This window comes from Trichomycterus rosablanca, chromosome 6, assembly GCF_030014385.1.
Source record: "Trichomycterus rosablanca isolate fTriRos1 chromosome 6, fTriRos1.hap1, whole genome shotgun sequence".
NCBI classification, from domain to species: domain Eukaryota; kingdom Metazoa; phylum Chordata; class Actinopteri; order Siluriformes; family Trichomycteridae; genus Trichomycterus; species Trichomycterus rosablanca.
This window is the reverse complement of record NC_085993.1, coordinates 7227528-7254080: the sequence shown is the minus strand read 5'-3', so window position 1 is coordinate 7254080 and position 26553 is coordinate 7227528. Positions and strand designations below refer to the sequence as shown.

General features: G+C 40.5%; 1 protein-coding gene across 3 annotated transcripts in view; it reads left to right on the top strand.

Annotated features, from left to right (window-relative positions):
* Positions 1 to 599: 599 nt before the first annotated feature.
* myh10 (myosin, heavy chain 10, non-muscle) overlaps positions 600 to 26553 on the top strand; it is a 60546-nt gene continuing 34592 nt past the window's right edge. For all 3 annotated transcript variants that reach the window (XM_062997336.1, XM_062997335.1, XM_062997337.1), the window contains exons 1-4: positions 600 to 712; positions 5003 to 5379; positions 8268 to 8424; positions 25268 to 25295. In XM_062997336.1, the coding sequence (XP_062853406.1) occupies positions 5026 to 5379; positions 8268 to 8424; positions 25268 to 25295 (539 nt within the window). In that variant the 5' untranslated portion in view covers positions 600 to 712; positions 5003 to 5025. The remainder of the gene's footprint in view (positions 713 to 5002; positions 5380 to 8267; positions 8425 to 25267; positions 25296 to 26553) is intronic.

Genomic DNA, 26553 nt, shown 5'->3' with positions numbered 1-26553 from the left:
ACATTTTAAGCCACTTGCTAAGTGAGTGAGTAATTGAGTGAACATATGTGTGAGTGAAGGAGTAGGTACAGTATGAGTGTGTGATGCCTTGCAATGTATTGCAGAGCCTTACAGCCGTTTTTAGTGGCTCTGGACCAATGGTGTAACTGGGAGCTCATGGGGCCCAGTGCAATAAAAATTTTCATATATATATTTATATATATACTGTATATATACATGTATATATAGATGCATGCTGATTAAAGGTAGGTGAATGAATTAAAGGTAGGTGCCATGGGCCCCAGTGCACTTGCCCCCCCGTAGTTACGCCCCTGCTCTGGGCCAGCGTGACCCTGACCATGATGAACTAGTCAGTGAAAAGTAGAAATGAATGAACCTTTAGGGAACAGTTATAATGCTTCATTGGTTTGTGGTGGGCGGGGCCCGCATAGTATAATGATAATGGCCAATTTACAGTAGGCGGGGCCTAAAAGCAATATTGACATAAACTCGGGGTGTGGTGGGCGTGGTTAATAGTGTAGCCGTTAGTGTGGGCGGGACCAGTATAAAGAATGTTAGCGGTTGGGTTGCAGAGAGGCAGCAGCATCAGTGCAGGCTGAGGGAAGAGAGGAGCTAAAACTGAGAGGATTTTAAGACTCTACATTAAACTGAACGCGCTGGATTAAATCTCACTTCATTAACGGAGTGTTTTTTTTATTACTGACCGCCCTTTGTAAGTCTGAATATTATTCATTTTAAAATAAATAATCAGCCCTGATGGATTATTAGTGTCAGTAGTTTTGGGGTTCTCTCTCGCGTTGTTGAGCTAACTACTTTAGCACAGGTGTGAACTTTACTTAAATGTAAGATGAAAGCTGTTTAAGTGCTTGTGAAGTTTTTCTTCGGTAATTTATCCGTTTCATATTTTAATTTATAACTTAACCAGCCTCAATCCTTTTTTCCCAGGCCATGCACCAAGGCTAGATGACCTAGTCTGGGCGTTTTTGTCCTACCCGCTTTGCGTAGATTGACAGTTGTTCGTATTCATTAACGGCTCGCTGATTGGACAGCTGCCCTGTGATATGATCTCGTATCCAGTTCTGGCGCAGGGGGCGGGACTCTTTTAACCAATCACATCTTAGAAGGGCGGGTCTTGACCAGAAAACAGGTGGCTAGTTAACGGTCTCTAGATATGCCGCAATAACTCAAGTTGAGGATCTGATGTTATATTATGTTATATGTAAGCCATGACTTAATATAATAGGTTTTATTCATTTATTTACATTAATATTAATCACATTTATCATTTCGTTCAATCCATAAAAGTTTGTGGTGTACATTTTCAAAAATTAAGCATTTTGAAGCTGGCCTGAATAACTAAAGGAGGGTTAAATTACGAATAGCTGGTCGCTCCCTTAGTAGGCGCCCTACACACGGGAATAAAATAAGGGTTTGTACATGATTTGTAGTGCACTATAGAGTCAGTGTAGGCGTATTTGGGATATGGCCAGTGATTTTAGTAGGAACGACCTACTGCGCCCATTTTTGTTTGAAATTGCAGGCATGACCCTGTTTTTCTGGTTTATTTTTAGAACCTCTAATGGAAATCACTTTTAGAATACGTTTTAAATGTTTGTTGATTCAGATTCTTTTCGTACATTTTGTTTTTCCTTATTTAAACAGCCTACACCTGGTGCAGAATTTATTTCTAGATAATGTATATCAAAAATCATCATTCAGGGCTGTGCAGTTTCAATACACCTAGTGACCCCAATGTAGAATTTCGTGTCTGTGGTGGCTTATCACACCAGTTTATTTATGGTATTTTACACAGTCACGTTTCTTTTATATAATATTAACATCTAGTGCTGGAAAAAACGTCTTAAGATAACACTGCAGTTGCATTATATCGAAACTACAAACCCAATTTCCACAAAAGTTGGGACATTTTTGTAAAATGCAGTATAAAGAAAAATCTGTGATTTTGCAATTCACTGGAATCTTTATTTCTCTGACAAAAGTAGACAAAGATTTCCTAAGTTTTCACTGATGAAATTCATTGTAGTTTGTAAATATAAACACATTTAGAATTTGATGCTTCCAACACATTTAAAAAGAACTTCAGAAAACTGTTGTCAGTTAACGCCGTCCACTGCTGCATCAAGAAATGAAACTTATGCAGAGAGGTGTACATCAATTCAAGTTCTCGGGGCCTGAGCTTAACTTAATGCGAGCTGTGGTCAGACGAGTCAATGTTTCAGCTTGTTTTTAGAAAAACAGATGCTGAGTTCTCAGTTGCAAAGGCGAAAAGGATCATCCAGACTATTCTCGGCGAAAGCTGCAAAAGCTAGCATCTTTTATGGCATGTCAGGGCATCTCTGCCAAAGAAACAAGGATTCTTCTTTTTACTGCATTTTTCTAAACGTTCCAGCTATTATTAACAATGTGCCCGATGATAATGATACTACCTTTGCTTTGACTTTATTTAAGCAACAAAAGTTGGATCACTCCTAATTAATTCTGATAATCAGAATCAATGATTACATAATCAGTGATATTTGGTCATGTTTTTCACAGCAAAGTAAAATAACTCACCAAAAAGCTTAATGACTGTTTCAAATTGCCAATTTATAGAGCTAACACTGCTACTTGAGTTTTACTGTACTTCACTTAGTTTCCCTGAAAAAGAAGTTAACATGTTGGTTGACCTGATAATGCAGCTGTAGGATCTGCTCTATGTTCAGGGAAATCTTGAAATGAGCTGTTGGGATCACACACACCACCGTACAGGTTCACTAAATATTGGTGGAACATGTCCCTTAGTTTACCGCTGTTTTCATCTTTCCTCATTTGGAATAAGTTACTGCATCACCTGTCAACCAGGCAATTAAGATTGTTTTCACACGTGGTTTGTTAGTGAAAGGGCAGCATTGGAAATCAGCTCTTATGAACTCCTAAAGATCACATATTTATTTAATTTTATGTTTTACCTCTAGCTTGGTTAGGATTCTTGTGGGTCCGGTTGTCCTGGAATTGCTGAGCGCGATGCCTTAACGCATCGTGCACTAGAAGCCAACCCATTGCAGGGCCTCATTTTCTATTTTCTGTTTCTGGTCTCAAGAGTGGGATTGCTTCCATGCACAACCTGGTTTACACTCAGTTTTACCTCAAACAAACCCAGATCGCGGTCTTGGTTCCCTGTCGCTTGAAGAGGCCCTATCTGTCTAGCCTGTCTAAGTAATATCTGGGGGTAGAGCTTAATATGACATGATTATGACACCCTATTCTTTTAATAGATGTGTTGCGTATATCGTTTGCAGTTGTAGAACTTGTAGAACCAACTGAGTATTACAGTGATTCTGTACTGTAGAGAGAAAAGCTTCATCTGTGGGTGGCAACAGTGGGCAAAAGCTTATCCCGTGGGCAGTGGACAGAAGCCTAACTCGTGTAAAAGTGATGGCTAGTTCTACCACCAAGAACTTTAGCTCCAACTTCTGAAGTTGCAAATGTCCATTTTTATAAATATCTGGCAAAGAATACTGCCATGCTTTTGTTTGTGAGTAGTAAGTAGGATTGTAAACAAGCCAGGCCGTCTTTTGTTAGTGTCAAAATGCGCTCTCTTAATCCCATTTTTAACAATTTTGTTAACAATCTCACTTAAATAGTGACCAGTGATCTTTTAACATCTGTATTACATTACAGCAGCTTCTCTGTCCAAGCTAACTGTCCAGTGTAACATTCTAGCTCAGTTAGAAACAACACCATAAATCTCGGTATGAGCTGTAATCACCACACCACACTACAGCTTTGTAGAAATCCACACGGAACATTAGCTTGTGTATAAAAACTAAAAACTGATCAACACTTTAATTACAACAGTTAGGTTTTGTGATTATTTATTAACTTTAGTGTTTTATTAAAACACTGTAGTATTACATATACATTTTTTTCTCGGAGGCAGCTGATTGCAGCCTAGTGTTTTTCTGTCATACTAAAGCTCATTTGATCCACACTTGTTAGCAAACTCTTCAGACTCTCAAGTTTGAGGGCTTTCATTATCCAACTGCAAGTTTGACTTTAGAATGGTCCCATGTGTTCTTCTCATCAGTTCGTGTGTGTTTTGTGGTCATGACCCTGCTGCGAGACCCATGGTGAATGAGGCACAGCTTTCTGACACAAGGCTGGATGTTTGCTTCCATAATGCCTTGATAGTCTTCTGACTTTATTGTGCCCTGCAAGGCAAAGCAATGCCAGAAGTGGCGACTGCAAAATGCAGACATTGTGTTAGGACATGAAAACTGGACGAGCATACAGTTAAATCTCTGGCTTTCCTTAGCAAAGAAAATGCCAGTAATCAGCAGGTGAGAGTGCCAGTATTCCCCTATATTCACATGTTGGCGGGTGTACCAGCAAATCACTAAGTATTGCATTACTCAGACTAGCGTTAACATTGTACAACACTCTTTTCTTTCAATTTAGTCATTTCCAATTCCTGAATGTCAATCCGCTGCTGCTTTCACATTTCCTGATCTGATCAAGGAGAGCTGGATCAACCTGAGACGTTTTCAATCTGTTGCCGCTTCTTATCCTCTGACAGTGTTTGGTTTACACTGGACCAGTCCTGGAGATTGCATAACACAGTGGGAAGAGATGCCTTCCGACCCTCTCTTTAACGCGGCCAATTGTGTTTGTGTAAATGCTGGGCCAGGTCATGGTACATGATCCATGCCAAAGACTAAATTCTAGAAGTGCTGGTACTTTGTGGCAGTTAGTACTGGACTATTTCAACCAGTTGCAGTAATTAAAATGAATGAATTGAACAAGATTAAAGCTCTATGCTTACCACGTGTAAATATGAGGGACATTTTCAAAGCTTCAGACCTCTGTCGTGTCTCGGCTGAAATGTTTTTATTCTTCATCTGACTGGTTTTTTTATATGAGTCGTGATGAACTGCATATGGATTGCGATTATCAGCACATACGTTGTCTTGACCCATGATTAACTTGTCTTTTCTTTTTTTAGGTGGCCCACTTTTCTAGTCCTCAATGCCGGAAATGGCTCAGCGGAACGCTCAGGAGGACCCAGAGCGGTACCTCTTTGTGGACCGGGCTGTGGTTTATAACCCGGCCACACAGGCAGATTGGACAGCCAAAAAGCTGGTATGGATTCCATCTGAACGACATGGTTTTGAGGCGGCCAGCATACGTGAGGAACGGGGCGAGGAAGTGGTGGTGGAGCTAGCAGAGAATGGAAAGAAAGCTATGGTAAACAAGGACGACATCCAGAAGATGAACCCTCCAAAATTCAGCAAGGTGGAGGACATGGCTGAGCTGACCTGCCTAAACGAGGCGTCGGTTCTGCACAACCTGAAGGATAGATACTACTCTGGCCTCATCTACGTAAGTGTAACAGACAGAAAATAATAATGAGAACGAGTAGGTAACTGTAGCACCAGGGTCAAACAGAAAATTTATATGACCCAGTTGTGACTGGAAGAACTGGTGAACTGGTGATGGAAAGTTTTCACAGATCATTGTAGTTTGTATTATATACATGTAGAATGTGATGTCTGAAACACACTCAAGTGTGGGACAGGGGCAAATAAGAGTCAAAAGCTTTTATTATATTGAAGTAACAGTGTTTTGAACCAATCCACAATAATCAGGTGAATTGGTGACAGGTGAGAGATTCATGGTTGGGAATTAAAAGAGGATCCATCAAAGGCTTCCCCAGTGCATGCAAAGATGGGTTGTGGCTCACCACTGTGTTCCAGACTTCATGAGAGAATTGTCAGTCAGTTCAAAAACAACATTTCTCAACACAAAATTGCAATTAAATTAAGAGCTTTCAACATCCACCGTACATAATGGTCTGAAAGTGCAGATGCGTTCGGTCAGATGAGTCCATGTTACAGTTCTTGGTTCCAAAGACAAAAAGGACCATCCAGACTGTTATCAATGAAAGATGCAAAAGTCATCTGTCATGGTATGGGGTGCATCAGTACCCACATACTTCACATGTGTGAAGCTACCTTTGAATGGGAGATCTATTTTGGGATTTTAGAGAGACACATGCTGCCATCAGGGTGATGTCTTTTTTCCCCCCGGAAGGTCCATAATTATTTTAGCAAGACAATGCCAGGCCTCATTCTGCACACGCTACAGTAGATACAGAGTGTGTGTGCTTAATTGGCCTGCCTGCAGTCCAGATCTGTCTCCCACTGAAAGTGTATGGTGCATCATAAAGAGGAGAATCAGAAGACAGCAACCATGGACTGTTGAGCAGCTAAAGTCTCGTATCGAGCAAGAATGGAGAAGAATTCCAACTGCCAAACTGGGGACTGAGTTAATTATCCTCAGTTCCCAACCCATTAAAAAAGTCTAATTAATTGGAAAGGTCCCAACTTTTATGAGTGTGTTCTGTGTTCATATTTACAAACTACTATGAAGTTTTCCAGTAAAAACATTGGAAATATTTCTATCCACTTTCATCAAATTTAAAAGAATTAAACAGATTTTACAATTTTTTCCCCCAACCTTTCTTGAAATGGGATTCGTAAAAAATAGTTTAGATCTAGTGATTTGATGAAAGAAAAAATAGTTTGTGAGTAATCTGCTTACGTACACATACAATGTAAAAAATCTTATCAATATTTAATAGGCATTATTTCAGGAACATCGATAAAAATGAATTTTTAATCACCACCACGTGTCCAATATTGTCTGACTTGAACTTGAAATCAATACTGTTTTCAGTCATCCCTGATGATCCCTAACATTAAGTTCAAAATACAAGGTTTCTATATGGCAACAGTATTTTGACACCCATCCATCAGCTTGTTGGATCCCAAACCCCCATCTTACTCCGCTGGGAAGGTTTTTCCACAAGACTTCAGTGTCTTTGTGCTCATTTGTTCAAATGAGCATGTGTGTGGTCAGACCCTGATGTTGGATGCATAGGCTCTTAAATGAGGTGATTCAGTAGAGTTGAGGTCAAGACTCTGTGTAGGTCACTGAAGTTCACCTAATATTTGTGCACAGTGACACAGACGTGCTGGAAGAGGAGAAGGGCCTCCAACTTTGGTTTCATTGATTTTTGGGCCTTGCTGAAGGACCCAAGCTCTGCTTTTAAGACCTTTTGTGTTGGTGTTTAGTTCAGCTGGAAAGATACAGACTGATGACAGAGAGCTAGGACAGATGTAGGTAGGTGTGTGTGTGTGTGTGTACACGAGGTGTGCCAACGTTTGTGCGCGCATGTGGAGGATAGACTGTTCTCATACGCCTGCGCTAAATGAAGCTTAGCAGCTCAGCATGTTAAAGTTAGCACAGTGAGTCAGGAGTGCAGGTTTGCTCATGTGAAGTTCAACCTGAAAACACTTAAGCTCTCAGTATTAGCTGTACGCTAGGTTTTTATATGTATGCTGATGCATTCGAGGGGACTGGTGCACAAATCCGCATGCCAGGCTTGCCTGTGATGAGAGATACGGGGATGCCAGTTGTTGTACAACCTCTAGCATTGAAAATTGACACGTATTATTATTATTACACTTGCTGCACATAGACTTTTAATTGTAGTGTCGCAGCGTTACAACTTGATTCATCTCACATTCACAGCACAGAAACAAACGAAACATTACATTTAAACAAACGGCTTCTTTTAGAGCAGGTTTCTTACCTAGTTTTGGTTGCTCTTTAATTTTAATAGTGGGCCCCACCTTATCTCCCAATTTAGTCATATCTAATTCCAGATTGTGAATCAGCTGCTGCTTGCACAACCCTTGATGTGATCAAGAAGAGCCGGATCCCCACATTCCCCCTCCAAAATGTGTCCAGTCTGCGGCCGCTTCTTATTGTCTGTCACTTGGTGTTCAGAGAGCCAAGCTATGCTTAGTGTGAGCTTGAGATCGTGAGTTCCATTATTCTGCAGTGATGTGCTAGCACGTTAGACTGCTGTGCCACCCGAGTGCCCCGGTTTATGATTATGCTTGAAAGGTTGAATATGAGTGTGCATGTCGGTGTGTGCTTACTGTTTCTTGATTGGACAGGGTTTAGGAAAGAAGGTTTTTCTCTTTATTTTTCTTGAGATTGATGTTTAATAACAGCGTAATGCCATAAACAAGTAGAATTTTACCACATCTGAACCCTTCATGTTAAAATGAATTAAAATATCACAGCCATATTTGCAGCTTGTTTCAGATTTGTGTGTTGAAATGTCTTTTGACTTCTTTCTGTTCCTATATCTGTAAATGTAAATTGGAATGATTATTGTCCATTTTTCTTTATTGCAGACATATTCCGGTCTCTTTTGTGTGGTGATAAACCCATATAAAAATCTCCCGATTTACTCTGAGAACATCATTGAGATGTACAGAGGCAAAAAGAGGCACGAAATGCCACCGCACATCTACGCCATCTCTGAATCAGCCTACAGATGCATGCTGCAAGGTAAGACACTAACTGTTTTACTATAAACCACACACACAGGCCTTCCCCTTTCAGAAATCATTAGTACAGATATATTTGTGTGTGATTGTATTATTCATTTGCATATTTTTCTCCCAATCTAATCACTGCCAGTTCACTTGTTGCAATTTTCTCTCGTGTATCACCCCCACACTGGTCAAGGAGAGCTAAGACTATTACACAGTTTTTTTTTTTTATCTGCCAGTGGCAGAATGCACAGAGATTCACACTACGCTTGTCCGGCATCTACACAGATGTAATTAGACTGTTCAGACACAGCCAGTCATTGTCGGTGCACTCTCAGTGCCAGTCCCAAGCATGGATAAAAATTGGAGTGTTGCCTTAGGAAGGGCATCCGGTGTAAAAACTGTGCCAAGTCAGACATGCGGACCAGAACGGTCCAGTGTGGCAACTTCTAAATACGGGATTCAGTTTGCCTGCGTTTGCATGTTTGGATTTCTCTACATCTGTATGTGCTTACTTATTCCTTTTATGTGGCTGCATCCAGCAGTCGAGGCTCAATTCCACTACCGATTTCCACTCCTTGTTATCCTATTTTACATAGAGGAATTTGGGAAACGTTGCGAATGTCTATCATCCATTAAGTGATTCAAGATTTCTGGGATTCTCGCACATGGTTTTGCTCGCAGTTTTGGCCTTATTTAGTTCTGCAGAATGTTCTTGGTGTTTTATTTTACATGACGTCAGCAGCAGCAGAAACGGAAAGAATTTCCTAAGGTAGCTATTATATATTTTTTTTAACCCCTGGAGATGAATTCATTTCGCCTGGCTCCTTCTGGAATGCAGCGAAAAGGCAGAAAGAGGAAAGTGTGTGTGTGTGGGCTTTGGGTTTCTGCATATTTGAGGTAAAGCAAGCAGGACGAATCTTCAGCCATTCTCCCACATACACTCTACTAACTAACACTGCAGTACAAATGACTAAATTGAAGCCTGTGTGGTGGAGAAAGCTTGTTACAGATGTTTGGCGGGTAGGTGCGAACAACTGATAAACAGCTGCATTTTACACCACTTTAAATAATCATTCATTCTTGTTGGAGGTGTTACTAAAATGCTGCAGACTAGCAGCAGCCCTCTGGTTCAGATGTGCTTCCTCAGAGGTTTGTTGGAATCCTGGAGCTTTGGGGAAGGGGGGTGGCTGGGTAAACAGACTGGATGGGGGACGGGGCACATTTCTAGTACTAAACCCTTAAGGAACCACACCAGTGGTCTGTGGTCTTATCGCCATGCCTTTTTCCTCCAGACATCTTTTTGCATCGTTAGACACTGTGATCCAGTCGTGTGGCTGGGGGTGGCAGCAACCAGGGCTAGCAGATGTTAGCAGTTCCTGATGCCGGACACGCATGATGGTCTAAATAATTAATCAAACCCTGTTGACCGTTTGTGACCGTGAGATCATTGCAGATCTGTATGAACATTTCAGGCATTTCTGGTGTAGAGAGTGACCTTTCCGGGCTAACCCACTAATTGACCTACCTTAAAAACCGCTGAGAGCAGGCAGTGAACACAAGATGCCGTACTGGTCACACCAGATTAACACACCTGTATCTGATATAAGGTGAAGCTGCCCCATATTGTGCAGCATGCCAAACACAGCTAACAATAATGTATTTAATAGAGATGTACCGATCGGGGTTTTTGGCACCGATTCCGATCTCCTTTCAGGGTGTGTTGCAAATTTAGCAGTAAATAAAGTACATCAAACAATTATTTTTTTACCCACAGGAGACATATTTCATTAGTCTAACTGACCACACACACATGCAGGTTTAATGTTATCCAGTTTAGTCTGAAAAAACCTTAAAAAGAGCCTCACAGTGAAGATAAACCGGAGCAGCGCGTGTGTGTGTTTGTGTTTGTGCCTTTAAGAGAAATGATCTGTTCACTGTATCGCTTAAAGTGATTCACGAGTCGATTCATTTTTCGCGAAGCGTAAGTTTCTCTTCTCAGTTATCTCTCCGTGTTTACTGTTATTAATTAAATGTCGTGGTTTTAAATAAACACCAACTAATACAGAACATTTTGTTTGACTCTCTTACATTAAAAAGCTTCATTAAACTGCTATTACCACAGATCTGTAACCGAGTCAGACTCGTTCTGTCTAAGGAGCTAAAAGTTTTCTGATTATCCTAAAAGTTCAGCAGATGATCCTGAACTAACGAATTTGGTAATGAATAAACTTTTGCCTCCGATTGGCTCTGTAACGTTTTCTGTTCTCATCTACATCACAAGTAAGAACCGCTCACGATTTACCAAAGTGAACCAGGAGTTTATATAACGTGCTGATAGAATCGACTCAGATGTGACCGGGTTGAATTATCTTTTTAAAGTAAATATTTCAATCAGAAAAATTACATCGTATGATGCACAACATTAATGATGTTATTTTAGGTCATGAAGAGCTTTCACGATGGTTTCTGTACGATTGTTGACGAATTTTGATGTGATGGTTGGTGCTTTGTAGCTCAAAGTCTGGATCAATCCACTGAGCTGTTAACTTAACGTGATCTTTTATATATCACACAATCGGATCGGCTACATTTAGGAAATATCGGCCAATTGCCGATAGCATATTTTGATTAAAAATCGGCCGATACCGATTCATAGCCGATCGATCGTTCCATCTCTAGTATTTAATGCTGAAATGTATTATTTCTGACCACAAGAGACAACAGATCCTCACAGCAAAGACCATGAAGTAACTATTCAACGATGCAAAAGCAAAAACACTCCCAAAATTCCTGTCAATAACAAAACTAAAGCAACACATGCACTGACAAGGCATAACATTATGACCACTGATAAGTAAAGTGAATAACACTGATTATCTCTTCATCACGGCATCTGTTAGTGGGTGGAATAAATTAGGCAGCAAGTGAACGTTTTATCCTCAAAGTTGATGTTAGAAGCAGAAAAAATGGGCAAGCGTGAGGATTTGAGCAAGTTTTACGAGGGCCAAATTGTGATGGCTAGAAGACTGGGTCAGAGCATCTCCAAAACTGCAACTCTTGTGGGGTGTTCCCGGTCTGCAGTGGTCAGTATCTATCAAAAGTGGTCCAAGGAAGGAACAGTGGTAAACCGGCGACAGGGTCATGGGCGGCCAAGGCTCATTGATGCACGTGGGAAGTGAAGGCTGACCCGTGTGGTCCGATCCAACAGACGAGCTACTGTAGCTCAAATTGCTGAAGAAGTTAATGCTGGTTCTGATAGAAAAATGTCAGAATACACAGTGCATCACAGTTGGTTGTGTATGGGGCAGCAAAAGGGGGACCAACACAATATTAAGAAGGTGGTCATAATGTTATGCCTGATCGGTGTATAATAGACGACAAACACAACATCACTAAATAAAACAGAATATCGAATAAAAGACATCACAACCTTTTCTGCCATGAGCATGACCTAAGGGCAGACATGGCCGTTAAAATCCAAACACTAAACTAAACTAACCCACCAATTTGAAAAACCGTTTTGACCACAAGTGTGAACCCGCTGAAACCTACTGCAGTGCAGTCTCTACTACCAACCCAGCAGGCTTCATGGTGCATTAATGTTGACATTCCATTTTAAAATGGAACCAAAAGAAGCAGGATGCAGCCGCTTAGCCATCTCCTCAGCAACAGAGGAGAAACTCCGCCAACCCTCCCACCCATAGACAAGCTGGTGGCACTACTGCGGTACACACATATAGTCTTTTAAAATCAGTGATACCTTCAGACTTCTCCACATCACAGATTTCATTGTGCCCCACAAATCTGTTGTGTGCTCTTGATTCCTTTGATGGTTATCTGATGGTTAGCAGACTTAATAAAATAATTCCCAGTCCAATGCAGTACTGATTGAGATCTGACGTTGGTGCGTTAATTTTTAACGTTATCATTTCTATTTAGTGACCTACACACGTGGACAAAATAGTTGGTACCCTTCTGTTAAAGAAAGAAAAACCCACAATGGTCACTGAAATAACTTGAAACTGACAAAAGTAATAATGAATAAACATTTATTGAAGATCAGCTAATGAAAATCAGACATTGCTTTTGAATTGTGGTTCAACAAGATTAGAAAGAAAATTATAGACACACATGTTAAAGGTAAAGGCTATAAGACCATCGTCAGGCAGCTTGATGTTCCTGTTACTACAGTTGCACATATTATTCAAAAGTTTAAGGTCTACGGGACTGTAGCCAACCTCCCTGGACGTGGCCGCAAGAGGAAAACTGATGACAAATTGAAGAGATGGATAATACGAATGGTAACCAAAGAGCCCAGAACAACTTCCATTGAGATTACAGGTGAACTCCAAGGTCAAGGTACATCAGTGTCGGATCGCACCATCCGTCACTTTTTTAGCCAAAGTGGACTTGATGGAAGACGAGCAAGGAGGAAACCACTGTTGAAAGCAAATCATAAAAAAGCGAGACTGGAATTTGTCCTTTGGACAGATGAGACAAAACTGGAGCTTTTTGGCAAGTCACATCAGCTCTATGTTCACAGACGCAAAAATGAAGCATACAAAGAAAAGAACATCGTACCTATTACAGTGAAACGTGGAGGAGGCTCGGTTATGTTTTGTGGCTGTTTTGCTGAATCTTGCACAGGGTGTCTTGAATCTGTGCAGGGTACAATGAAATCTCAGGACTATCAGGGCATTCTGGAGCGAAATGTGCTGACCAGTGTCAGAAAGCTTGGTCTCGGTCGCAGGTCATGGGTCCTCCAATATTGATGACCCAAAACACACAGCTAAAAACATCCAAGAATGGCTAAGAGCAAAGCATTGGACTATTCTGAAGTGGCCTTCTATGAGTCCTGATCTAAATCCTATTGAACATCTGTGGAAGGAGCTGAAACATGCAGTCTGGAGAAGGCACCCTTCAAACCTGGGACAGCTGGAGCAGTTTGCTCACGAGGAGTGGGCCAAAATACCTGTGGAGAGGTACAGGAGTCTCATCGAGAGTTACAGAAATCACTTGATTGCAGTGATTGCCTCAAAAGGTTGTGCAACAAAATATTAAGTAATGGGTACCATCATTTTTGTCCAGGCCAGTTTCATTTAATTTTTTTAAAATTATTTTGTTGAACCACAATTCAAAAGCAATGTCTGATTTTCATTAGTTGATCTTCAATAAATGTTTATTCATTATTACTTTTGTCAGTTTCAAGTTATTTCAATGACCATTGTGGGTTTTTCTTTCTTTAACGGAAGGGTACCAACAATTTTGTCCACGTGTGCATGTGATATTTTCACCTATAACAGCCACTCTATTGAGAAGACTTTTCACAAGACTTTAAAGTATATTTGTGGGAATTTGTGCCCATTCAGTCAAAAGAGCTCTGTGCCGGCCACTGGAGTTTCTTTAAGCCGAGCTTCTTCATGTCTTAATAGAGCTTGCTTTATCCCAGAAGCACAGTCATGCTGAAACAGGAAAAGGCCTTCCCCAAACTGTTGCTGCAAAGTTGAAAGCATATAATTTCCTCAATTGTTAGTAATTTCTGTGGCTAAAACACACACATTTAAAAATTAGAAGCGGTGTGCCAATACTTTTGTTTACATAGTGTATTTCTGTCAAGCCCATAGAATTCATCAGTGTCTTGTTTCTTCTCTAAACTTTTGGCTGATCATTTGGCAGGAAGAAAGAAATGAAATGGGGTGAAAGTGCTAAACATCTCTATAAAACTTGGACCTCCTCAAGAGTGGTGGTTCCAGAGCTCCCTCAGCTGTCATGTTTCAATTAGACACAGCACAGGAGGTGGAGTGCATAGAAAATGGTGGCTTCAGAGTGTCTGACCCTCATTGTGGGGTACAATGGGGTCTTTGTGCAGCTGTGTGTGTGTGTGTGTGTGTGTGTGTTACACTGGGGAGGATTTCCTTGCCAACATTCAGTGATGTGTGTTACTATTCTTGCTGCATCAAGCATGCTGCGTTTTGTGATTCCACTGTGTATACTTGCAAAAAAAAGTAGTACATGAATTAGAGACGAGACAGTGATAGGTAAAATGCTGAGTTAGCATTGTGCTGGAGTACACTATATGGTCAAAAGTATTGGGACACCCCTTCTAATTTTTAAATGTATGTGTTTTAGCCACAACAGTTGCTAACAGGTGTAATAACTCAATTAAATAAAGGAAATGATATGCTTCCAATTTTGCAGCAACAGTTTTCAGCATGACTGTGCCCATGTGTACAAAGCAAGCTCTATAAAGACATGAAGAAAAGCTTTTTGGACCACTGATCAAAAATGTTCCGAGTTTAAAACTTTTTGGCCCTTATGCAGAACCCAGTGAAGCCTGCCTCTAGTTTTACGAATGTAACTGCAGGGAGTTACAGGGGTTGGACAATGAAACTGAAACACCTGTCATTTTAGTGTGGGAGGTTTCATGGCTAAATTGGACCAGTCTGGTGGCCAATCTTCATTAATTGCACATTGCACCAGTAAGAGCAGAGTGTGAAGGTTCAAAAGAGGACAAATTGTTGGTGCACGTCTTGCTGGCGCATCTGTGACCAAGACAGCAAGTCTTTGTGATGTATCAAGAGCCACGGTATCCAGGGTAATGTCAGCATACCACCAAGAAGGACAAACCACATCCAACAGGATTAACTGTGGACGCAAGAGGAAGCTGTCTGAAAGGGATGTTCGGGTGCTAACCCGGATTGTATCCAAAAAACATAAAACCACGGCTGCCCAAATCACGGCAGAATTAAATGTGCACCTCGACTCTCCTGTTTCCACCAGAACTGTCCGTCGGGAGCTCCACAGGATCAATATACACGGCCGGGCTGCTATAGCCAAACCTTTGGTCACTCGTGCCAATGCCAAACGTCGATTTCAATGGTGCAAGGAGCGCAAATCTTGGGCTGTGGACAATGTGAAACATGTATTGTTCTCTGATGAGTCCACCTTTACTGTTTTCCCCACATCCGGGAGAGTTAAGGTGTGGAGAAGCCCCAAAGAAGCGTACCACCCAGACTGTTGCATGCCCAGAGTGAAGCATGGGGGTGGATCAGTGATGGTTTGGGCTGCCATATCATGGCCATTAGTGCTGGACAATAATTCGATATCGATATATATCGCGATAGAAAATGTTTCAATAACGGTGATATGATTTTTAAACAAATTCGATCGATATACATGACGTCAGTGCGTGATGACGTACGCCACAGGCATGAAGCGAGTGCTCAGCGTTACCGCTCTGATTACACTCCGCTACCTACAACACGGTGGATATTAGCGGCAAAATGAGTTCAACAGCTGTGAGTGAACGAGCATCCACAGTCAGGGGGCCAACCCCCCACCCCACTCCACCACTGCTTTGCCGGTGTTACTTTTTTGCGGAAGCATTTTTGCACGCAGGTGTTCCCACAGGGACGCAATTCAACAGCGCACTTCAAGCAAGTAGTTCTCCACCAAAACAGTGCAGTTACACACTCAACATAAATGTCAACCACCAACACAATTACAGAAAAAGTACTAGTACTGAGTACTAATACTACTGAGTACTAACACTACTTTTACTACTACTACTTAGTAGTTGTGGCGCGCTACGAATAAAGGCACCAACGCGTTCCAGTGTTGCCAGATTGGGCGGTTTTCCTCCAAATTGGGCGGTTTTTGTTTTTTTTTCTTTAAAAACTATTTAATAGCATTTAAATAACACTTCTATTGAAAAGAGAATATTCAGTTTTAAGAAGCCCCAGCATTGTAGAAGGCTGTTAAAAGTAAAGTCAATTTTCAGTGCTGAATGGCTTAACAGTGCTGGTCAGAATGTGTCATATTCATGAAAGAAAATTAAAATTTGTTTTCCATGCATTCACACTGGCATGTTCTGGGGTTCAAATGAGTCTCATCAGTACACACGAGTTTTAGTTTTTCACTTGTCAGGGAAAATTAGAAAAAAATAAAAAGCTTATTATTCTAGGCTTGATGTAATTCTACATGGTACTCACTGCCATAGGTAAACGAGTGGGTGACCAAAACACTACTAGATCCACAGCAACTTGCCACATACAAAAAATAAGTTATCAGACAGTTTCTGTGTCCCCCCCTGTGAGCAATGGTCTCAGTCTGGCCACCCCTATGGAAATTGTCTGGCTCTGCCACTGTCTACAGTTGAAAAAGAAGCAGACGAAATAGCTGATAAGAGAGGAAGGACTGATTCAGTCGTGTATTTAGCTTGTATTTCTTGCCAGAAACCAGAAAAGAGGTTTGCAGGTACAGCCATCCAATTTTGGTGTTCTTGGCAGTTTTTCTGAAATTTGTTTTATTCATATCGATATCGGAATTATATCGTATCGATCGAAATTAGGAGTTATATCGTGATATAAATTTTAGCCATATCGTCCAGCCCTAATATATATATATATATATATATATATATATATATATTATGTATTATTCTGAAAATGCATCAAGGTGGCGCTGTAGCGGTAGTTTGTCTCCTATGCTCTGACAAGTGTGTTTATCCCTGGTCTGTCCGAATGATTGCAGAATCAGAGCTACATCACTTCAGCTCTACATTCACTCCTATAAGACCGTTGGTTAGTCATAAGTGTGAACAGACTCAGGGCCGAACTCAGTGAATTCCAGCGTGGTACCGTGATAGGATGCCATTTGTGCAACAAGTCCAGTCGTGAAATTTCCTCACTACTAAATATTCCACAGTCAACTGTCAGTGCTATTATAACAAAGTGGAAGCGATTGGGAACGACGGCAACTCGATCGCTACAGACCTCCAAACTTCATGTGGCCTTCAGATTAACTTAAGAACAGTGCGTAGAGAGCTTCATTCAGCTTTGCATTCACTCCTATAAGGCCACTGGTTGGTCTAAAGTGCGAACGGACTCCGTGCTGATTTGTGGTGGAGTACAGCTCTAATGTTAGCTATTTACAACAGGACGCATGTTGTGGTGAGGCCAATACCGTATTATTGCTTGTGGTTTTGAAATGGAAGGTCCAGCAAGCTCATGGTCAGCTGTCCACATATTTTTAGTGATGTAGTTTAGCTCTAATCATGTGTGGAATCGTTTATAGTATGCCAGCATTAGGAAACTCATGACGTAATGGTGGAAATGTGGGCCGATTTCTAAAAACAGCTCACTTGATCCCTGAACCAGCACCAGAATCGGCATCGGATCAGTGGAAAAGGGGGCATTTGTGACCCGTCGTTTCAAACCACAGGCTCTTTTAAGTTCTCTCCTCCAGAATGAGTTCTAATTAAAGACTTTTATCAGACTGTTGTTTGTAACTTAAGTTTTGATGAAATGAAAAGCTGGATGGGTCAGAGATGCCAGTCGATAAATGGAAAACTGTTTAAGTGTTTGCTGGTACCAACACAATAAGCCGACAGAAGCTCTCGCTCTCTCATGCATCCGACTGTGATGGATTTCCCAAATACTTTCCATAATCCCGCTCACCGGTGGTTGACTGCAGTAAGTGCGTAATTATAGCGAGTGTGGAACGCGTGTTCAGGAACTGATCATTTGCTTAAACGAAAACATCTGCAGGGTTACAACAGTTTTCAATGCACTGTAACACTCCCACATGCAGAATAAAAATATAAAAAACAAATCTTTGGTTAGCAGGGCTGGGTGTGTACTGATAGTAGGAAAATGCATACTGGTAGAGATCTTTCTGTTCGCTTTCTACTGCGGTACAGCCAGGTTATTCATTCTGTTGTGCAAACTAAGGAAGAATTGAAACTAGGGCTGTGCGATATGACCAAAAAACTCATATCTCGATATGCTTTTGAGAAGTGGCGATATGCGATACAATATAATGTAAACTTGAAGTACAGTGGGCAGACCACTGCTCGTATTTTAGCTTATTTGGTTTACAAGTTATCTTAAACAACAGCACCACGTCCCAGATCAACCACACAGCAGGATAAAATCATAACTGCTGCGTACCTGCGTGTTCCATTAGTGATATAATCACCTTGTTTTTCTTCTTGAAGGTCACCTTATATGTTTATAAAATATTTCCAGTATATTTAAATCCATTTCCAACTGTTTATCCTCCTATAAGGTTAAAAGCTGAAACTGGTAATTCACTCACTAAACTGTCACTTATGCCTTTACAGCCAGTCAAGAGAGAGATTGAAATTCCGCCCTAAATCTGAATTCGGAAGCTCTGATTGGTTTATACAGCTGTTTTTCAAGGCTTAAACCACGAATAAATCTCTTTCACAAATGAACTGATTCATTTGTATGAGCAAAACGAATGAATTTTTACCATAGATATGAGCACGACTCCCTGATTCAATTCCAATGAGTAATTCGTTTGAAAAGAGTCAATTCTGACTTTTTACTCAGTGATTCAGTTTGCATGTGAGTGCGTGCACGCGCCCACCCGCTAATGCGCTAAAGAAAGCATTATGCGCAGCGCTTGTGCTCCGTTTTAAATGTTCTCAAAAGGTAACCTGTGTATCCTAGACATACTCGATATATCGTGTAAAAAGTAATATCGAATACATCGATATTTGCGATATACCGCCCAGCCCTAATTTAACCTATTTCATCTTTTCTTCTTCTCTTGTTCATCCTTTTTCCGTTGCTTTGACATCCAGTTCTGATGCCCATATACATTTACATTTTCTGCATTTAACAGACGCTTTTATCCAGAGCGACTTATACGTAGTACTTTGACAGTATATTGTCTAAGCAATTGAAGGTTAAGGGCCTTGCTTAAGGGCCCAGCAGTGGCAGCCTGGCAGCGGTGGGGCTTGAACCAGCAACCTTTCCATTACTAGTCCAGTACCTTAACCGCTAGGCTACAACATACTCATTGTAGGTGCTTTTGACAGTGTATAAAAGGGTTGAGTGGCACATAAAGGTGTGGTGCACTGTTTTGTGACACATTCACCTCATCACCAGGATTAAAATCATCTGCAGATTGATCCTCAACAGCTCTTCTGTTGGTCCGTACCAGATGCCATAGCCTTTATGTCTGCCGGCATCAGTGCTTGTCTTTTCTTGAACCAGTGTCGGTACTCCTCACAACTGCCTGCGACACCTTGTTAAGATGCTTCTGTCCATAATGATTTGATTCTTATCAAAGCTGTATCAAAACGCTGCCACCTCTGGAAATTTTACCCTTAATTACAGTCTATACCAACCACTAGGGGCAACATGATGTTCTAAAGTTCAAAGCAAGTATAGAAAGTTGTGTTCTGTAGCATTTCTAGCATGAAAGCGAGTCGGCTGGATGTGTGTGCTTTTACTTTGGGATTATCTGGGACAGCCGTTTTGCTGCTCATAAAGACTTTACTGGAATGTAGAAGGTTCTTCTCTCTGGTCTTAATACTGACAAAAATGAATGAATGGAACTGCAGCTCCCTCACTGTCATCACCGAGCAGATGTAGAAATGAAACCTGACCTCATTAAACTCGTCAGACTGGTTTAAAGATGCGCTTTGATCAGAACCGGCTTCGAGTTGGTTGGGTTCACTCCGAGACTGCTGGAGGAGTAAAATGATGGTAGAAGAATGTGAGTATGTGTATGTTAGGGCTCCTCTTGGGTTTGGAGGTGATTTGGTTCCACCTGGTCCTAATAAAGTCAGTAAATAAGCAGTGATGTATTTCAGTACATTACAGGGCCCATCTGTGCTCTTACCTGGATCAGCAGAGCATTCCAGAAGAGAGATTTAAATGCACGCAGATCTCATTTTTGAGGTTTAAGATCTTTTCCAGTGCATTTTTGTTCCACAAACTGGAATCAAATGCTTTTCTCTCACATTTATCAACATATCTAGGGGCACTTTTAAAAATCCAAGCTACCTTATGGATGAGTAAATGATGCCTTGCATTGAACAGGCACCATATCCAGGGTGTATTTCTTCTTTCTGACCAGTATTCCAGTTGGTATTGGACACAACACTAAACTGACAGAATAAAGCTCTTCTTAGAATGTGAAGTTTAGATATGCAGGATCATTATTCAGTTACATTATGTTGGCTGATGAGGCCTTGATGCTAAACGGTAGGGAACGGTGCATTCTCACCTATGGCGGGTCATGCCGCTTTTTTTTGCCGTATTCTGTGAATGAATATTCATATACGTATAAATATTCTTCGAAGGGAGGTTAGTGTTCTCCTCCAAGTGTGTTCAGCTGCTTAAAATCTGTTCAATAATTTAATACTACAAACTTTTTGTTAACACTCTACTGATGAATTCTGTCTATGGAGGAGTCAGACTGTCTATAAAATGTACCTTAAATGGGCAGTTTATCATCAAGGGTCAACAACGCAAAATTGTAATAAACAAAATCATAACTGAATTTTTAATTGTGGCGTCACTTGCAGCCGGTGAGTCACGGTCACCTAATTCAGAAGACTAGGACAGAGCTAAAGTTGGATAATATGTGGGCTTAACAGCACATATCAGAGTGACGGAATATTAGTGACCCACTGCACTGACAGACCGTTGGATTCAGAAGAGCACGTGTGTCTGGGATGCACTATCAGAACATTGTTTTCCGCTCCATTAGCCAGCAAGTGGATGGTACCCATCAGTTCTATATTCGGCCGTGGTTTCTCAACAGGAATCGGAGGAATTAATGATCATGACAGCTGCTTCACATATCCCATAATGCTGCTGTGAGTAAGCATGACGAAGCAGTTGTCAGTCTCAGCTTTCCTGTCAGGCTTTTTATTTGGAGTATTACCGAGTCTGACCAAATATTTTTACATCAGAATGTGGGATGAATCACGGCTCTGCTGATCGACTGACTCTTCTGTCCCGATGTCCCGATGACTTTTCTTACAAAATGTTATTGTTTAAAATGAACTTGTTCTGGTCTTGATGTTCCTGTTCTTAAAGCTATGTTGAAACGGATGGAAATTATGTTTACAATTTTACTAGGTTGCTGTAAGATTGTTGGTTAACTGTTAAAGGAATTAAGCAAACTTTGGTCCTCTACTCAGAATGGGAAGCAAATGAATGTAACAATAAAATTTATTACAACAAAAAAAAAAAACTACTAAATTATGTTTAGTTACAGTCCTACCAGCTTGCAAGCCAAACAAGAATGACTGTAAAGAGCCATCCATTAAAGAATAAAGAGTCATTAAAGGTCTTGTCCACTTAACACCGCTTGAATGGTACAGTGGTCCAATGCACTAGCCCACCACCACTAGGATCACAAGGTGTGCTGGTGTCGCAGGGGGTGCAGGACAACCTTGGCCATCCTCAATCGGGGGAAGTGGTGGCAACAGCGATGCAAGGTTTCAAATAGACACCACTGGATTAGGGTGAAAAGGGAACAAATTATTACATTGTTTTTAATCCTTTCCATGTTTTCCCTATTACTGCTCATATTCCTCATTCTGACTGAGGAGAAACAACACACTGGCTACTTATTTTCACCTGTCAGTGTTAGATTGTTACACAAAGGTGTGAAAAGAGAGTCACATTAATCCCTCTGTTTATTTTACACTACTCATGCAGGCACCTTGACCAGCCAGTAGAGATCAGGCATGGCCAGGTCAATAGCACTGTTGAGTATCAAGTTTTAGAGCTCAGGAACTTTTTAGTGGTGTGCTAGTGCTTTAGACCACTGTGCCACCTAAGCACCTTAGAATAGTTTCAACATTTTTCTTTTTATAAAATGTTCAGTATGGAGGCAGATTTTTTAAAAAGCTGTTTTCAGTCACCGAAAATGATTTTTAAGTTTAAATTAGAGGCCGAAACATTAATAAATAAAAACGTTTTTTTGTGGACAGGACCAAAAGTATGACTTCACCTACATTGTTTCCAATGTTCTGCTTAAACTCGATTGTAGGACATTACGGATTTGGATTTCAGACATATGAGGAGGTCAGAAGCGGTATGTTAAACGTAATAGCACACCTTTAGCGCACACAGTCATGGAGGAACTACGTCATAAATAATTCCAAACATTTGTTTCCATCATCCTTCATCACGTCTCTCTTTCTAAATAGTTGTCGTAGTTGTTGTTTGTAGAGGACAGACTGGTTTTGGATTGATAACTTTATCGGGGCTTATTCTGTACCATTCCGGCCCCAAGCACCCCCACTCCCCCTTTTCTGCCCCTCCACAAGATTAATGAACCACAGCATTCCTCACATACCAAACTACATCAGCACCAGATGACAGACACCAGGAGAGACTGAAACTGTGGTTTCTATCCAAAAATATATGAAAGATTTAACAGATTTTAATCGTAAAAATGCTAATGTGATCATTTACGATCGTTTCATCCACTGTTTCTAATTAGTTCCACAGTAAACACAATAAATATCACATTAAATAAATACTGCTGCCGATCAGGAGCAGCTGTAGAACAGGGTGCTGGAGGGCTCGGGGTTCGTCTGACATCCAGCTGTCTGTAGGAATTTAGTATGGAACGAACCCCATCAAACCTTATAAGGTCTGCAGACTAAAGAAAAAGCCCATTTATATCCTCATCCCCTGAGCAGTCGCTCCACATGAGCTCATTGTGAAAGTTACATCAGGTTTGCTGGTTTTTTATTCATGTGTAAAATAAAGCTAACAAGGTCACAACAACATCCATCCATTCTGCATTCAATACGAATGTGTAACTTAATTTTTTTCTACGTCCTGCCATGTTGATGGGTAATTCCTAGCAGGTTGCTACTGCTGGACCCCTAAGCAAAGCCCTTGACCCTTAATTGATTACAGATTGTAAGTTGCTCTGGATTAAAAAAAAGCCTTTGTTAAATGCTGTACGTATAAAATGTTCCACTTCTTTTAGCCTTTTCTCCTCAAAACTGGCTTGTAGTTTATATACCTTACTGCAGTTTTAGCATGCTAGCATTATACAGACTTTTCTGCTTTTATGGGAGGTGTAGTATGCTCTAGGTCAGGGTTTTAAATTTTTTTCAAATGGCCCACATTTTGTCCATGATTTTTGCTGTCATCCAGGCAAAGCAAACGATGCATCAAAATGAAACATTGTGTACTTAATTACTAAAAATGGTGACAATCTGGTCCCACTGTGGTTTACAAGATGTAATGTAAAGCCTCCACAGAGGGTGTTCATGAACAAGTTCATTTAGTGTTTGAGCCTGTTAAAATACGTTTATTTAATCATCTTTTTTTTTTCTCTGCGACCCACTTTTTTGGACTTTAGAAAGCAACGTTCTTTGTTTTGAAAGCTTGGTAATAATCGGGTTACGAATATAACAGGATGCACACAAAAAACATTTATGTCCCTCCCTAACAATTTTGGCTTTGGTACCATCAGGTTATCTTTTTGCCTCCTGGCTTTATATCAGCACAGCACAGTGCGGTTTTGTAAACGTCTGGGTATTTGGCTGCAAGAAAGTCAAGAGGCCTCTTAAAACTCCGTGTTATCTGAAGATAGACAAACACCAGGCACCATTCTTCAAAATCCCCGTCTGTATAGTCCAAATGTCTGAGTGAACTATCAACAACTGTTCCTCATCCATCAGTCGACGACGCACAGACCAAGTCATACACACAAGATGCAGAATCTGCCTCACCAGAATAACCCACCAGCACCTGATAAAAAGGGTAAACCCCCCCCCCCCAACCTGTGAAATCTGCCAAACACCTATTACGATAAAGCACATCCTGATATAATGCCCCAAAGTACACATGCCAAAAACCATAAAAGAAATTACACAAGAACAGTTTTGTTCTACATCACAGCCAGAAAAATACAAAAAATGAAAATATAAAATGGACCCAAAATATAAATACAAGATACAATAAGCAGATTCAAACATAATACCGATCATGTCATAAAATGACACAGATATGTGTTAAACATGCCGTTAAAATCCAATCATCCATCAGTCAAACATCTTATCAACACTATGCATGGTTGATACTGAAGAATGTATCAAAGCTCCACACGTAGCATTAAATTCAGTGCAGTGCAGTGCAGTGCAGTTAAATCTAGCAAGCGTTGCACGGGTTAACAGTAAGATGCTTTTTTGCAAGAAACAAAAGCCAATATACATTAAACATTACCATATATGTACATTAAGCAACAATTACTTTTTAACCATCCTTTTGATGCCACTTCAACTCTGAAGTGTAAAACCCAGGTGGTACAATTAATGTGAGGTTTTAGATCAATGACTGGGCTTCATCAGTGCTGTACAATGTGACCTTTGCTGTCTGGACGAGGTGCCTGCGTGTCACTGGCAGGTCAAAAGCTGTGGTCAACGACTGCAGGTGTGCTGGATAGGGCATGTTATGGCCTGAACTTGCTTAATGTGGACATGGTACCACCGTCAAGAGAATTGCAACAATTTGAAAAAGTTTATAGACACTCAGTCACTTATGGGCACCGAATCCAGAGCAGATTATTTTTCATATTTCTGAGGACTGTAACTGGTGGAGTTATTTTTGTGTTTCCGTCTCTGATTGGCTGAGACGTAATTTAGTAAGAAGTGAAACGAGAGCTGTGTTGATGTGTGATCGTTCATCAGTGCGTATAACCCGTCAGCATTTTTCTTACCGAATTTAGTGGTAATGCTGGAAACAGATTTCAAGAATGTCTGTGTATATGCAGCCTCATTATTTTTCTTGATGGTCTGCTGAAGATGCTTCCTGACCTGCATGTTCTTGCCATGCAGCAAACCACACTGGTGCTCACTGAAGACAAATAATAGTGTCTGATGCTTATAATCTATTTACCTGAACCAGTAGTGTTTGTAAGAGCCTGTAGACTTTATATGAAGTTATTAATGACCAACATCCGTCGTGAAACGATGATGGCATAGTGATGTGACATGGTAAATATGATGAATTGATATTTAATGTCAACAACGCTAATGCTCTCTCTCTCTCTTTTATTTCTAGATCGTGAGGACCAATCCATTCTGTGCACGTGAGTAACCCAGATTCTGGTTCCATTAGGTCATGAGTGTTTCCTTCATCTCATGAATTGTTCCCCCTTTTAAAAAGGCAAAAAATCTCACAACACACAAACTCTAAAACGCTTAGATATTAAAATCACCCATTTAACAATTAAATACTAATTATACAGTGTAGCGTCACTCACCAGAATCTCACCACAAAACAAATGCTAAGAGCTTTTTTCACTTTTAGCTTTTTTTTCCCTGATGTTTAGTGTATAAAGTAAAAGTGCGGCCTTGATTAAAAACATGTAGTGTCATTGGTAAGAATGAAGAAGAACGTTTTCTGACACAGGTAATCTGTACAAAAAAGTGCAGCATTGTTTTTTTAAACTAGGTGAAAAAGGGGATCTGTGGAGACCAGGACCAAATAAAAAAACTTCTAGTTTGTACCATTATACTGTCGTATCATTAACAAGGTGGTCAGATCTTTAAACTAGTCATTTCGATGCTGCCAGTTTAGTGTGTAGTCATGAGCTGTTGTTTTATTTGTAATGACCTAAATTATAAACTCACTCGATTATTTACGTGGGACTGTGTTTGCTTGATTACTTGCATGTTTGGACATATTTGGATCAGGTTTAGGATCTAGCGTTGTAATGGTACAGGAATAGGATTTAATACACCCGCTAGCAGTGGGTGTGGTTAAAACACCTGAAATCAATATCATAATCATTTTATCCGATAGATAGATAGATAGATAGATAGATAGATAGATAGATAGATAGATAGATAGATAGATAGATAGATAGATAGATAGATAGATAGATAGATAGATAGATAGATACTTTATTCATCCCAGAGGAAATGAAGGCCTCAGTAGCAAGTTACATAAATCAAAAGTCAAAGGTAATAGTACACACTACAGAGATTCACAGTATACAAACAAGTATCTGTATAACTACAACAACACTTAGACAACACACTACAACAACAGGACCTGAGAGTACATTTGGAGCTGTTATTTCGGTTTACATCGTAAGGCTGGTATAGATTGTAAGTAACAGCTGTAAAATATAAATTATAAAGTAAATTATAAAGTGAACTACAGTGCAAATATAAGAAAATGTGCAGATTGATGTACAAAAGGTGCGAATGTGCTCACCCACATACATAGATAGATACATGTACATGTGCCACAATTCTGTTACAGTGGATGTGTAGCAGTGGCTGTGGTTAAAACACCTGAACTCAATATCATGATCATTTTATCCCTTAACACTTAATATA